Below are 14,888 nucleotides of genomic sequence, written 5' to 3'. Positions count from 1 at the left end.
TAAATTACTACAAGATATAATAAAAACGCATACATGACAAATACGCACTAAGCAAAACAAAACGTGAAAAAACGAACAGAAAAAAGTGAATTACAGCTGCTCCACCCAGCCATATGACACGTGGCGGACTCCGTACGTATACGTAACATATCCCATTATTAATCCCTACATAAAACCAAAAAGGAAAAACTACTCCATTACTCTTCACTGTTTTACATAACTTTTTCTTTCTTTCTTGCTTGCTTTCTCGTTCAACTGTCATAAATTTGGGGTCTAGGGTTCCTGGTTTCATCTCCCTCCCTTTTACTAAACTAAATTCAATGCAATCAACCTCAATAATACTGCTTCAAATCTCCACTGTCAGTACTCGCTAATCACTGGTACATGTTCTTATTTATTTATTTATCTATTTTTATATTCTTGGTAGCTTAGAAGATTATTTTATTAGCTTCTTTTAAACTATGGGTTTGAGTGGTTCAACGGCGTGCGCTATTTGTCTTCAGGGACTCTGAGGGTAATTTGGGAAGTCGAGTGTTGATCGGAAAACAAGTGATTAAATGCCGGAGGAGGACTTAATTGAACTCAAATTTCGGTTATATGATGGATCAGATATTGGTCCTTTTCGATACTCACCTGCTTCCACTATAGCTATGCTTAAAGAGAGAGTTGTCGTCGAGTGGCCTAAAGGTTTTGTTTTTATTTTCTTTGCATCTTTTAATGTTTTGTGGGCTCTGTGTTCATCTTACAACATGTATAACCATCCTTTCCATGTTTTCAGCTCTTGTAATTTTCCTAAATATGATATCTCCTTGACTTTCACATTTAGGTGTTTTGACTATGTTTAAGGTTATTAGTAAATTCTCTTTTGAACCGAGGGTCTTTCGGAAACAGCCTTCTCACCTTTCAAGGTGAGGGTAAGGTCTGCGTGCACTCTACCCTCTCCAGACCCCACATTTGTGGGAATTTACTGGGTAGTTTTTACAACAATGTGATCCTCTGCTATGAAAATTACTTCTACAGGGTACCTGCATGTTTTGAAAGTTGACTTTTTGTTAATAGACAGCTTTTGAGTGCCTTGATATATAGTTCTAACACTGTTGTGATAATTTCTTAATGGAACTAGGCAAAGGCGGATTCACGTTGGGTGATTAGGATGATTTACCTTTAATGCCTGGTTTATTTACAATGCTTATTATCAAGTTGAAACTCCTTTGAGAAAGTCCATAAATGCTAATGTTTGTCGCAAATGTCAAATCATGAACTAATGATAGAAAGTATCTTTGCTGAATTTTAGGCCGCGTATATTAGGTCTTGCTTTTACTTCAAAATTTTTAGTATCATGAGGGTTTCTCCATATTTCCAACTTTGGGTTGACTACGTTGCTAGTTTCATCATTTAACATATCATCTTATGCAATATAATGTACTGTAAAATCTCTTGCAATGTATTATTAGTTAGTTTATTCATAACTAGGGCAAACAAGTAGCTGATGGAGGCATATGCCTTTCATAAACCCACGCCATCCGCACCATAACCTCACCCAGTATGCTCTTAGTTAACTCATTCATATAAGCCAGAGATTCTTGCACTTATGATTGCTCGCTCGTACATATGATCTATGGCAAAATCATATGAAGGAAATGCAATCATACATACTACTACATTATATATTCTAGTGTTCGGATTTAAAAGTAACCAACCTACGATTCATATTGTCAAAAAGCGCAGGGGATAAATTTATTATCCATCTTTAAGATCAAAATCACCACCATCAGTGGAGTGACTCAAACTGATGTGACCAAGACATTCATAATTGCATGATTGATAGTGTCTTACAAGAAAAGTAGGATATGTATGCAAATTGTCAGATATGTACTGACTTCTACTAGTGTGTATGTGTGTGTGTGTGTGTATGTGTATATATATATATATACTCATAGAATGTGTATGATTAGAGGCTTGTACTGAAACATATCCAAGGATACTTATGGAACCGTTGCTAAGTATTTGTTGAGATTGCCGAGACGTATGAAGAGAGTATTTGTAAAAGGGGACTTGATATCTAGATCATCGAGGTATGACACCAAATCAGAAATCACTCTTATCAAAGCTTGACAAGCATTTTGATCCTACTCGTTTTGCTTAAGATAGCTCGAAGAAGCACCCATGGACCTTAGGAGTTCTTAGTATAGGATATGCATTGTTTTCAAAGGCCAGAAGCATAGAAACCAAGGTCTATTGGTGCTCTTCTAAGCACAATCAAAGCATGTTGTTCAGTGAAAAAAGGTGCTGACTAAGAAAAAAAATCAAAGAAATATATATATATATATATATAATGCCAGGAAAATATCTCTAAATATGGAAATTATTATATTGATGGTAAATTATGAAATAGGAAAAAATTGCAAAGTTAAGATTATGCCAATCAATTTCAAATACCGTAGGATGAGTCTAAGTAAATCTTCTCATGAGGGGCTCGTGTTTGAAGAGCCTGGATGAAAAAGTCCTTTCCCTCCTGCATACTCTAAACCAAAAGAAAAGATAGAAGATCAGTCAAAAGTTAAAGCTCTTTGGGTTAGCTATACGTAAAGTTCTAGAGCCAACGTGACCCAAAATGATGCTCCTTCAGAATTAGAAGAGACAAGTTTATGTTTCTATACTGTAAGACTGAACTTTAAGTATGTCTTATTTTCACTCCTATAGAACATGGGGTAAATCCAAGACCATTTCAAATTATAAACCTATGCAAGCCTACCTTTTGTTTTCTCTATACGATGCAAGAATGTGAATAGTCATCTGAACGGACATTTGACATCTTCCTCTCATGTCATGCTTTGTTGCTTTTCCCACAGTACATGATTTCTGCAGGGGCCTGTGAAAAGGGTTCTTGTTCAGATCTGCTTTATTGTATGTGTCTGGGGCTATGTTTTGATAAGATTCAGCTGCTATTGCTGCAGATAAAAAAGTTGCACCCAAGGCGGCAAATGATGTAAAATTGATTTGTATTGGCAAAATTTTGGAAAACAGCAGGACTGTTGGTCAATGTAAGATGCCTTTTGGTGAGCTACCAAACGGTGTAATTACCATGCATGCTGTTGTACAACCATCTATAGCTAAAGCAAAGTCAGGTAGGTTTCCTTACTACCGCGATATGTTGTCATTCTATGTGTGTTTCTTCTTGTTTTAAGCAACAGTGTTGCATGTGCAAGTCTCATTTCTGACATAGAATGCATCTGTTTCTAACATAGTTTGCTGTCATTCTATGTCTGTTTCTTCTTGTTTTAAGCAACAGTGTTGCATGTGCAAGTCTCATTTCTGACAAAAAATGCATCTGTTTCTAACATAGTTTTGCTGGAGATGTCAATTGTCTCTGCAAGAGTTTTAGAAGATTGACATTTCTCTAAGGCAAGAGTGTAAGATGTCCAGTTATTGTTTAATTGGACTCTTTCGCATGTGGTATGAGAAATATGTATATTTATGAGAAGAAAGGAGGTTGCGATGATTTGACATTTCTGTTGTCCCGTCTATATTTTTTCTTCTACTTTGAACATAATACTTGTCAAATTGATTCAATTGACTCTCTTTTTTTTTTTTTTTTTTGGTGATGTGGTAAGTATTTTATTAACAAATGGGGAACTCCCCGTATACAAGCCATATACCAAAAGAAGAGAATCTACACCAAAATATGATTCTCAACAAAAGAGATCCAATCCTCTATACAAATAGGGACCTCATAAGTACACCAAAAGGAAACTAGAGATAATTTTCAATTGACTCTTGACTCTATGTCCAGTGAAATTTACAACTATCCTTCACGTATAACTCTTTTTCTTATTTATGCATGTCTATAAATATACAAGTATGCACCCAAGGGTGTGGCCTAGTGGCCAATGAAGTGAAATGAGAACTATGAGTGCTCAGGTTCAAAACCCAGAGGCAAAAACACTAGGTGATTTCTTATCATCTGTCCAAGCTTTGGTAGACAGAGTTACCCGGTACCTGTGTTGGTTGGTGGTAGCAGGTACCAAGTGGAATTAGTCCAGGTCCCGGACACCACAGTTATAAAAAAAAAAATATAGAGATACAAGTATAACTCTATTTAGGCATGCCTATAAAGATATAAAACATGGTGGATGTTTGCATTTTCTTTTGTTGGAAATAAAGATGGAGAATGAGTATAATATTTTTATTTCTCTTTTATGAATTGAGTTCCTTGATTTACTTTTGTAAGAAAACTATAGTCTAGCGTGGAAAGGATGTGGGGAGTTGAGATTTGTAATGAATGGCATATAGACAGGGAAATGTCATGTGAAGCAAATCTTGCCATACATAAAATTGAAGAAGCTACGAAAAGGTGAGCATTTTCTAACCAATTAAATGGTGAAATTACCCTACTGTCTTTTGAGGGTAAAATTGTAGGAAATAAGCAAACGAACACCAACAAAGATATATCTTAACTTGTTCCTACTTTGTATATCAGCATAGACAAGAACTTGTTATGGAGTGACTGAAAAATGAATGAATGCATAAGTCTTAGTATTACGTTTTACTATTTTATAGCAATCTGTGTGGACAACGGTATCTTCGGATGTTAACATATGCTAGAGTACTATGTGAGTGAAATAGCTTTATCATAGATCAGCATGAATGTACTCTAGATGGCATTAACTTCTTAAAATAGGAGCTTATAATTACACTAGCTTTTAACATGTGTTTAACTCTGAATGTATTCTGTGATAACTCAGCATTTGTTTCATGGTGTAGAATTGTCTTAATTATTCTTTTCCCTTTTTACCTCCAGTATGTTTCTTTTCCTCATCAATATCTTTTTACCTCGATATGGTGTATGCTATTTGCAAACATTACTATGTTAATTGTCAAAACTAGAGAAAGTGTCAACCAAAAGCCTTGAGAAGCGCTTTAGAGATTAGTGGTTTTAAGATAAATAGAACTAACATGGAATATAGCACTGCAAGTTTAGGCCATAAGAAGAGTGAAGATGAATTGAGGTTAGACATGATTGGTGGTGCTTGAAAGCAAAATATTCAGATTCTTGGGCTTGATGTTCCAAGAGAATGGTATGATAGATGAAGATGTTACACAGAGAATTAAAATAGGATAGTCTTAAAAAAAAAGAATTAAAATAGGTTGGTCTTAAAAAAAAAAGAATTAAAATAGGATGGTTGGCAGAATGGAAAAGTAATACTAGAGTGTTATGCGGCAGAAGGGTACCTACTTGAAATGCAAGTTTCATTCAACGATTATAAGACCAGAAGAAATGTTATTTTCTTATCAGGACCATATTAGAAATGTTAAGATGAGTGTCCAATATATTCGCTGGATGAGTGTTGCAAATATGCGAATGTTAAGACAGGATTAGAAATGATCACATTCAGTAGGAGGTGCAAGTGACACACTTAGAGGATAAACTGAGAGAAAGTCACTTGAGTGAATTTAATAATGTCCTATATCGACTTCCAGATGTGCCGATCAGGCGGTCACTGACTGAAAGTGCTAAAAAGAGATGAGGTAGACCTTAAATCACATAGAAGAAAGTTATCTTGAAAGAACTACTATCCTTCAGAGTCCATGTAGACGTTGCAAATTATGGCACAATGTAGGCAATCCAATTAATTGTGATTACAGTCTTATATACCAGTAAAAGATGTTGAGAACTAAGGTTAAAGAATCTAAATCTCCAATTATTGGATTGATGGGGGTCTAACTGGAAAGACATGGTTAGTGAGGATCCATATAGCTGACTCCAACTAGCTCGTCATTGAAGCACAATTGTTGTTATTGTATCTGTTTCACCTTGTCTATTTCAGTTTGTTTGTCTTTGTTGTTCTTTTAACTTCTTCACCTGCAAGGCTGCAAGGAGTGCTACTTTTTGTTTGCCTTTCTGCTGAATTATCTGAAGATCTGTGAGGGATTTGCTACATTGTAATTGTTTGCGCATAATTTCTTGTTGCTACAATTGAGATAATCTTCCACTTTATAGCGTGACCTGAGATCACCGACTCTCAACTTGTAGAGCAGCTAATGAATGTGGACTTACTAAGTTTTTCTACTAAGTTTTTCTTCCACTATTTTGAAGTTGCAAATACTCAAAACTGGAATATTTTTATCAATGCGTTTATAATTGTTCAATGTCAATGTGCTTATCTTGAACCTTAAGAGAGATCTCTGTATTTGAAGATCTTTGGTGGCCCTGCTACACCCTACGCCCTACTCCAGCCCCCCATTTTTAATATTCAGTCCAGGGTTGTGTTATTGAGCCATTGATGTCTTTTAAGCTTTCCTTTTTGCTGCTGAGACTTGTCTTTCTACCACAGAAAAGATTGACGAGAACACAAAGCCATGCATCTGTTCGTGCTCCATATTGTGAGATTGTAAGTGTGATTCAGCTTGATCTTGTGGTATCCTTGGGGTTACCTGCGCTGTGAAGTTTAGCCTGGAGCAATAATTTGTATGATACCACATCATTACATGTTTGTTGAAAAGCATTTTTATGTAACTATTTCATGTTCTTATGATCACTTTGTTCTATAAAGTTCGAATCTTTACACTTGGGAGTCACAGATTTCTCATATAAAAAATACAGAGAGAAGGCTGGAGACACACAGAAGGATTTTTAGCTGTAACTTTCTTTTTTAATTAATCGGTTAAACTGGTCGTCATGTCTCTTTGTACTTGGATCATGTCAAAAAGACACAATTAAATGTATTTATGGATTCATGTTTTAGTCAATAACTGGGATATTAGTGTACCCTTTGCATAGTTGCTGATCTCTTGTTAATATTTGTGGATGTCTTATGAGGAGAATGGTCCTTACCCAAAAGTCGCAGCAACTCTTACATAGTGAAATGCAACTGAATAATGCTTGACATGTCGATAGAGATTAGTATTTTAACAGGGTACAAAGTAAAAGAGAAGACAATTCAGATTCGCTGGATATAGAAACTCATTCCCTACTGGCGTCTGATTTTGTTGTGTATTCGAGGTTATTTATTTACTAAGAGCGGTAAAATCAATGCAGCTTCGCTGTTTCTGGCTCTCGGCTAAGTTCGTGACACCTTAGTTTGTACGCCAAAAAAGTGTTTGATTTTGAGAGTAACGACGTTGGTTATGCTCTGGTTCAGATAGTAAATCACACCATTTTCACTTTTCCGAAAGGAAACGAGAGATAATGTGTATGGGAATGACATGATGATGCTTGAAAATCTTTTATAGTCTTTATGTAATTCGTTTTCTCCATTTTCTAATCCTTTTTAAATTATTAGATATATAATCTTGAAAGTAAGTAAAGTTACTTGCTACAACAGGGACATATGATTTGAAATTCCCCAAAAATTACTTAAGCAGCATCCTCAAGTCCGGAGGTTACGTATTGGAGATTATATGTTGACCTAATCCACTGGTTACGACAGTGAGGAGCAATTTGAGCTATCCCTTCCTTGTACGTATTACTATAATATTCAAACGAATGATTTGACTTAATTAAAAAAAAAAGAAGCATAATACATGAATAAATTAATGTTGACCTAATCCATCTTTAGAGGTCCTTTTCTGGTCACACAAGAAATAAAAAGAAAAAAAAAACTATCTAGAACTTTGATAATTTTGTTTGATTGCCTTTTCCTCTTGGGCATTTCCGTGACTTTTGATTTATGTGCTTAACAAAAACATAAATCAGCACATTCCGAAAGAGAAATATTATGAAAACTAGAAAACAAGGTTAATCGACACATACAAGTAATAATTTGAGAAGAAGGAAAGGGAGCAATGGAGAAATTAAATCAGCATCGCCATGCAGAGGCCGCAAGAATAGCTCTATCTTGCCAGCCCAAAAGCAAGCAACCATTGTCCTCTGTCAATTTATAACCATCACATGAGTAGAGTCCCAGTAATATTTTTGACTGTGTCACTGCGTTTGCACTTAGTGCTACTCCTTTGAACCCTTTTCCTTCCATCAACCTCCTCCACTTTTCCAACCTCTCGTGTCGCACCACTCTCTCCCCTCCCTCACACGACACTATATTCATTATCTCCGGTGCGAATATGTACTGTTCCAATTTTGCCCTCTGTGATGAATCTGCTGGAAATGTCGCGTCCAACGAATCAAATATCGCCGAATAGTAATGCAACGCTTCTAAGAACCGGCCTAGGAAATATGGTCCGTTATGGCTAGCTTCTTGCTCTACGATTGTTACTATATTTGGGGCTTGGTCTCTGATCATAGCTAACAAGTTGCCAATACAATTCCCTGGAACTCGATGGAGTCGATTCACGGAATTCACGGCCAGAGCCTCGCCGATCCTTCTGTTAAACATGTGTGGTTTCAAATCCTCAAGTTGCTCGCCCACTGGGTGAAATTCAAACGGAACATGCAGGGAGTGGGCCAGTTCGGTTAAACATCGGCCCGTTTCCCTAACTGCTTCGGGAGACGGGCCGACTCCTGTGATACGAAGGAACGGAGCACCACCTGGTCGGGCTGCTAACGCTTGCATAAAAGCCGGCCATTGATAACCTTGAAGGATGTCTAAATCAATAACATGAACGCGCTCTTCAGCTTCGAATGCCTCAAATATGGCTTGATTAGCTGTGAAATGAGCGAATTTGACATAAGGGCAGGCTTGGTAAAGAATCTGATAGATCTTAAGGATTTCGAGGGAATTAGGAGGAAAAGGGTTAAAAGGTTTAGGGTTAGAAGAGCTGGGTTTAGTGGCTAGTGTTGCTGCAAGTCTAGCACTAAGAGCTTCGGTGAAGCAGGAAGCGACACGTTGCATGGAGTCACCGATCGGGGTGACTACTCGATTCAGGTGGTGAAGATATCGTCTTGCCAACATGTAGTCCTCTTTGGAGACTGCTTCTGCACACGCTAGGAGAAGGTGCACCAATTGTAAGCCACTGTCCTGTTCCTGCATGCGCCCAATTTAATTTATACTACTTCTTTAGTATATAGTGCCACTTATGTAGGAGATTAAAATAAACGTTGCTATCTAGTGAAACGTCTTCACATGAGCAATAGTTTATATTTGTCTAGTGATCAAGCTGATTCAAAGAGTCCAATTTTGTGGAATGACAAGGACTAAGCTCTTTTATTAATCACCTTCTGTCCATACAAAGAGGGACAAGCACGTTTGCATGGTGATAATTAGAATTCACTGTAGACATGTTGCAATTTAAACTTGACTTGGTTTCCTACATGCTATTAAATAAAGAAAACTACTTCTGTTGTGAAGAAGGAAGATCCATGACTAAATCAAAAACACCGGAAAGACACTAAATATTGATATATATATATATTTGCATGAGTACTACCCTTTCGGTTTCAATTTGTTTGTCTTAATTTTCTTTTTAGTTTGTTTAAAAATAAATGTCATTCCTAATTTGGAAGCGTTTTTAATTAACATTTCATGTGGCATGTTTAGGACACAAAATTAATATGGAATTTTGGTATATATACCAATCTTTATAATTTAAATCACAAGACTAAAAGTCTTAGCAGTATTTATTTTCTTAAACTCCGTGTCAAAACGAACAGATTGAAATGGAGGGAGAGGTAGATACGGTTTCACAGGTATTGTGGTAAACCCTCGATAAGTGTCATCGCAATAGATTTAAGAAAGGAGAATTAGAAAATTATAGATAAACTAGTACCTGATGATCAGGTGCAGCAACAATTAAGTTGTGATTGATAATTTGCGTATGTTGTTGTTGTGTTGATGGTGGTTGAACATGTATTGGTCTTTGTTGCTTTTCATGCTGCCGTTCTTGATGTAGCTGTTGTGACAAAGGAGCAATAGAACCCGTCTGGAAAATCTCATCGTCTTGGCTAAATACTTGACCGGCAGATGTGTTGCTGAGTAATGATCCCATGAGGCTACCGGACGAATTGGATGATGAATTTGGCAACGCCAGGCACTCCAACAAATCAGGAACTAACGACAGAGCATCAAACGACTCGGAAGAGGAACCTGCTACACCACTACCTGAAACTTTGAGCGTGGAATAAGAGGATGCTAGATCCTCCTTTTCATAATCATCATCCAAGAAACTCTCAAGAGCTGGCAGGTTAAAACTCTCAATTTGCATGAACTGGTTATTGTTAGGAGAGTTGAAAACTCTCTGGAGTGGGCTGAGACCCTTGCCTTTATTACTCGAGTGGTAATTATTAGGTCCCAGGGGAGAACGAGGAGGGGAGCACATCATCATGCTCGGCCCATGAATTCCCTGATGATGTGCGTAAGCGTTATAGTTATTGTTGTTGTTGTTATGGTGAGTAGTAGTACTGAAACTGGAAGCAGGTTGAGGCGAGGGAAGGTTCCTGATGGGGGAAGAGATCATGAAATCGCCCTCGAGCTGATCAGCAAAGAAGGATTCCCAATTTGAGTTATCAGGAGATTGGATTTCAACATCATCGTCCACTTCGAATTTGGCAGGGAAAGTGAGACTGGTAGGTGCTAAGCTGCCACAATTAAGTTCAAAGTCAGAGGAGACTTTCTTGGATTCAGAATAAGCAAGAGAGTCATCTATCGGCAGCTTGCTGTATGAATTCTCGCTCTTTAAACTCCCTATTTCACTCTTTAAGCTGCCAACCTCACTTTTTATGTCATTCTTTAAATTCTCCATGCTACCACACAAAGAATTGTTCATCACACTCATTCACTGCCCCTGCTTTTTGTAGTTTGTTTCTGCTGATGAATCAACCTTTATTATTATGATTTGGTGTCCTATATATAGTTACCAGGGAACTTAGAAATGGTTATGATATGAAGGTCTCGTGAGACAAAAAGGCAGTTGATTTTGAAAATCAGGCTAAAAGGAAAAGAAAGAGGTTTTAAAGCTGAATGCTTGTGGCCCTTCAATCTTTTTTTTAATTGGAAAAGAGCTCGTCAGCTCGTCCAGACTGTAGCATTTGAGGGAAGAAAATCTTGGAAAAATCTGTGACTTTTTCATTTTGGCATGTTTGGAAGTTAGTGAATTTTATCAACTTCTCTCGTCCTGAGAATGGGATTTGGAATTATACCTTGTATACTTTTACTAAAATTTTCGGTTAGCTGGTTGGTTGATTCCACTTCATTTTATTTTGTGTGTTGTTCTTTTCTTAAACTACGTACTGTAGTGTTTATGGTTCTAGTGCATAGCAAAGCAAGCAAATAGTGGGGCCCATGGGATGCATAAGGTCCGGTTGTACGAAGTTTCGTGGCGTGGGCCCCATCCCAGGCCGGCCCAGCTGACAATGGCAACAGAAAGCTAGAGCATTAGTTGGGAATTTTTGAATATAAAGGATGATTTCTTTCAGTTGCTGGCATGAAATAAATTAAAATAATGGGAGTATAGTGAAATCCGCAAGAGGGGATTGGTCGAAGCGGAATGAAAGGGATATTAGATAAATGCAATGCTACTTTCTAGGTTAACAATGAAGTCACTTTAGCTAGTTCCCAGCTTACCTGCCCAAAAATACTTTTCCACATTTAACAAATATCTGAACAGTTTTCTGTCGTGCTTATGTTTATATATTTTAGGTGCAATATTTACAAATGAGTTTTAGCTTATATACACACTGATATCGTTGAAGATTTTTCTGAACACGATCAGTGCAATATATAACTAATTATAACAAATTGTTGCTTCAAATTTTAGGGTACCATACTAAGCTTAATATGAAAAGTTACCTGTTATTGTAAGTCAATTTTACTTAATAAAAGGATATTCTTTAGTCGTACAAAACATAAACTCTGTATAAATACAGTTCAAACAAATGTGAAAAATCCAGGTGCATCTATCCGCAACATACTAGTTTCACCTGGCGTCGCTAGTTTTGTAGTCCCTATTGTACAACACTTACAGGGGAAGTAATTTGGTGTCTATTATTCTTGGAGTGAAAGTTCCAAAGTGCATTTATCTGACGGAAAAGACTCAAATATGTCATCAAACTATTGGAAATGGTTCATGTGTGTCACTCATTAATAGTTTGCCTCATTTATGCCATCGAACTATCGGAGATGACTCATTTATGTCACTCATCAATAGTTTGACTCATTTATGCCATCGCCCGTTACCAAAATGATTCATCTATGTCATTTTTCTTAACGCCGGTTTTATAATACCATAAATGACACATGACCTTCAGTTAGAGGTATACGTCGTTTAATTAAACCAACCCAATATTAAATCCCAATTTAATAAGAAAATCCGACCCATACACCCGACCCACCCACGACCATAATCTAGTTGGAGGCCACATGTTATATCCGGTATTGTAAAATCAGCGTTAATGAAAAATGGCATGGATGAGTTGTTTTGGTAACGGCGATGACATAAATGAGCCAAAGTATTGACGAGTGGCATAAATGAGCCATTTCCGATAGTTCGATGGCATAAATGAGCCATTTCTGATAGTTCGATGGCATAAATGAGCCATTTCCGATAGATCAATGACATATTTAAGCCTTTTCCGTTTATCTAATATCCCTTTCATTTCGCTTCGACCACTGTTGAGAAAATGGAGCTAGCAGTTCAATTACCTCAAAAGTTAATAGTTCATGATATGATATGAGAATTGCCCATCATATAAAGAACAAACAGTTCATTTAATTTCCTCAACTAATTTGGGACATTATAACATCCTGCAGAAATGTCCAGCATTTATATGACAAGTGCAATCTTTGGCTGTTCGTGCTAAGTAATTCAACTTTAAGAGCTATCCGATCTGCCGTTGAGTTACGTTGTAACCTTCTTGCTTTCATTTCCACATTTTCTAGTATTCTAAATTCCATTTCCAGTCTCTCTTCTTGAAAGTTAATGCGCAATTAATTCTGTAAAAGAAAAGGTGGCATGAAGCTGCTTCAGAAACAAAGAGGTAAACTTTCAATATTGAAAGAGTTTCAGCTTTAGCCAAAAACTACATTAGCCGATCGAATATAAACGTCAAGAAGTCACTGTAGATTTATTCTTTAAACTTTAAAACTCCAAGTGTTAGCCAAGGAAGGGTGGTAGGTCATTTTCCAAGATAAATTGAGGGCCGATGTTTGAGAGGGAAACTGAGGGTGAAACAGGAAGTAGAGAGGTAACAAAGAAAAGTGAAAAACTCCAAGTGTCCAATGGTAAAGGTTATTCCTCGCTTAATTCCATATTTTTTGTTAGGAACGTTAAATCTTTTCATAGTAAATCTTTTTGAATTAGTCGGCAATTACTTTCGAACATGGACATTTGAAGGGAAAAAATGATTAGAGGAAAAGAAGAATGTAAAAAGGGGTGGATAAGTAGGGGTAATTGGTGACAAATAGAATAAATTGACATCGATCGTCTCATGTGGCGTCGCTTATATATGCCCTGGATTTGCCCTAGGATGGTTGCCCTTGTCTTTTTCTCTCCTCATAAAGTCGGCATTTTTTTCTTCATTAATTTCCCACCTTCCCAAATTAAAGTTTACCCCAGCTTATTTCTAACTGGATAACATTTAATTGTTTATCACACTCCTCAGCTTATTTTTCCACTATTGAATTAATTTAACAACTTATTATAACGTTTCCAATAATATACACTATAAAATATACATATGTTACCAACTTATTAACTTTTCTCAGATAATCCAATGAGAGAGATGTATTGTTGCACAAGTACTTATTTGTCGCTAATTACTTACTAAATGTAATTTTAATTTGGTAGTTTCTTATCTGTAAACTAGCCGTGTAGTTTATTTGGTTACTGAAATTTTCATCTTATTAGTGAACACTCGACTCTCACTTTGTAATCTTATTCCCTTTCCTGTCACTATATTTAATAATTTTCTTTTTTTTAAAGAAAATATCTACAATGTAACTAACCTATTAACCTTTCCCATCACAGAAACACTAGTTTAAACACACAGCGGCAAGAAAGTTAGGGTCACGTGTAATAAATCTTCATATAACCACAAAAGAAGGTCTTTGGTCTCACCCCAGAAACATGACCTCGTCTAAGAGATATTTACTACTCTTGTCTTGTTCATATTTTAGAGGAAAGCAATGAATATTGGTATTTAATAAGTATTTGTCTGAGAGACAAATGTTATATGTTATTAAGAAAAAGTAAAAACGGTTATCAACTTGTTGAGTATTATAAAATGTTTTAATACTTTGATTTTTAATAGAAGAAGTAGACTATAATTTTGTGTATATAGAAGAGTAAAAACTAGCATCAATCAGCATTTAGTGAGACGATCTGCGTAAATGATGATATGGACATGCGGCTATATATAACCTTTAGAGGATTTCAATTGATTACTTATTCATCTGCAAAGGAAAAAAAGGACGAATAATGAAAGAGTAGCGGACCTTTTTGTTGGGTGTGCGAACAAAGTACCTAGCTGAAAAGAAAAGGAAGCTGTTTATAAGGAGTTGGATACTCTTAATGATGTGAGACCTTTTGGGGAAAACCGTGCGGGCTTGGCCCAAAGCGGACAATATCACATCATGTTAAGAGTATCTTTGGATCGTTTAGCCCAACAACTGGTATCAGAGCCAATGGTTTAGCGGGCCGGCTCAGTGCCTTTGCCCGTCTACGGGCCGGTTTACGACCTTTACCCGTAGCTTTGAAGGCGCATACACAGCCTTTGGGCTTCGGTGACCGTAAATACTCTGACGATGTGGGTGACACACAGACATGTTGAATCTCTAATCCATGGTATAATAATGAGCCATGTGGAACTTAGTTCGAGTTTGGGGAAAACCGTGCGGGCTTGGCCCAAAGCGGACAATATCACATCGTGTTAAGAGTATCTTTGGACCGTTTAGCCCAACACTTTTCTCCCTTTCCTTCAGATCGGATGTATAATATATATATATAAATCATCACTACTACAATAAGAAAAAATAATCCATGGAAAATATAATTAGTTA

At 36.8% G+C, this 14,888-nt stretch overlaps 2 protein-coding genes across 3 annotated transcripts; one reads left to right on the top strand and one right to left on the bottom strand.

Annotated features, from left to right (window-relative positions):
- The first annotated feature begins 180 nt into the window (after positions 1-180).
- On the top strand, positions 181-6,799 carry LOC132621941 (membrane-anchored ubiquitin-fold protein 4-like). 2 transcript variants are annotated; one of them, XM_060336421.1, is made up of 4 exons: positions 181-380; positions 504-687; positions 2,958-3,128; positions 6,341-6,799. In XM_060336421.1, exons 2-4 carry the CDS (start codon positions 558-560, stop codon positions 6,343-6,345), a joined length of 306 nt encoding a protein of 101 aa, XP_060192404.1. In that variant the 5' UTR covers positions 181-380; positions 504-557; the 3' UTR covers positions 6,346-6,799. The 2 variants fall into 2 exon arrangements, with proteins under 2 accessions (XP_060192404.1, XP_060192403.1); XM_060336420.1 differs by having other exon boundaries at positions 184-380; positions 6,336-6,799.
- A 523-nt stretch (positions 6,800-7,322) lies between these two features.
- LOC132621942 (GRAS family protein RAM1-like) lies at positions 7,323-11,204 on the bottom strand. The gene is made up of 2 exons (XM_060336422.1): positions 9,664-11,204; positions 7,323-8,921 (listed from the first exon to the last, which is right to left on the bottom strand). Exons 1-2 carry the CDS (start codon positions 10,666-10,668, stop codon positions 7,800-7,802), a joined length of 2,127 nt encoding a protein of 708 aa, XP_060192405.1. The 5' UTR covers positions 10,669-11,204; the 3' UTR covers positions 7,323-7,799.
- Between the last annotated feature and the right edge of the window lie 3,684 nt (positions 11,205-14,888).

This window comes from Lycium barbarum, chromosome 12 (genome assembly GCF_019175385.1).
Source record: "Lycium barbarum isolate Lr01 chromosome 12, ASM1917538v2, whole genome shotgun sequence".
Lineage (NCBI taxonomy): Eukaryota > Viridiplantae > Streptophyta > Magnoliopsida > Solanales > Solanaceae > Lycium > Lycium barbarum.
Note: the sequence above shows the minus strand (reverse complement) of the source record. Positions and strands in the feature narration are given on the sequence as shown.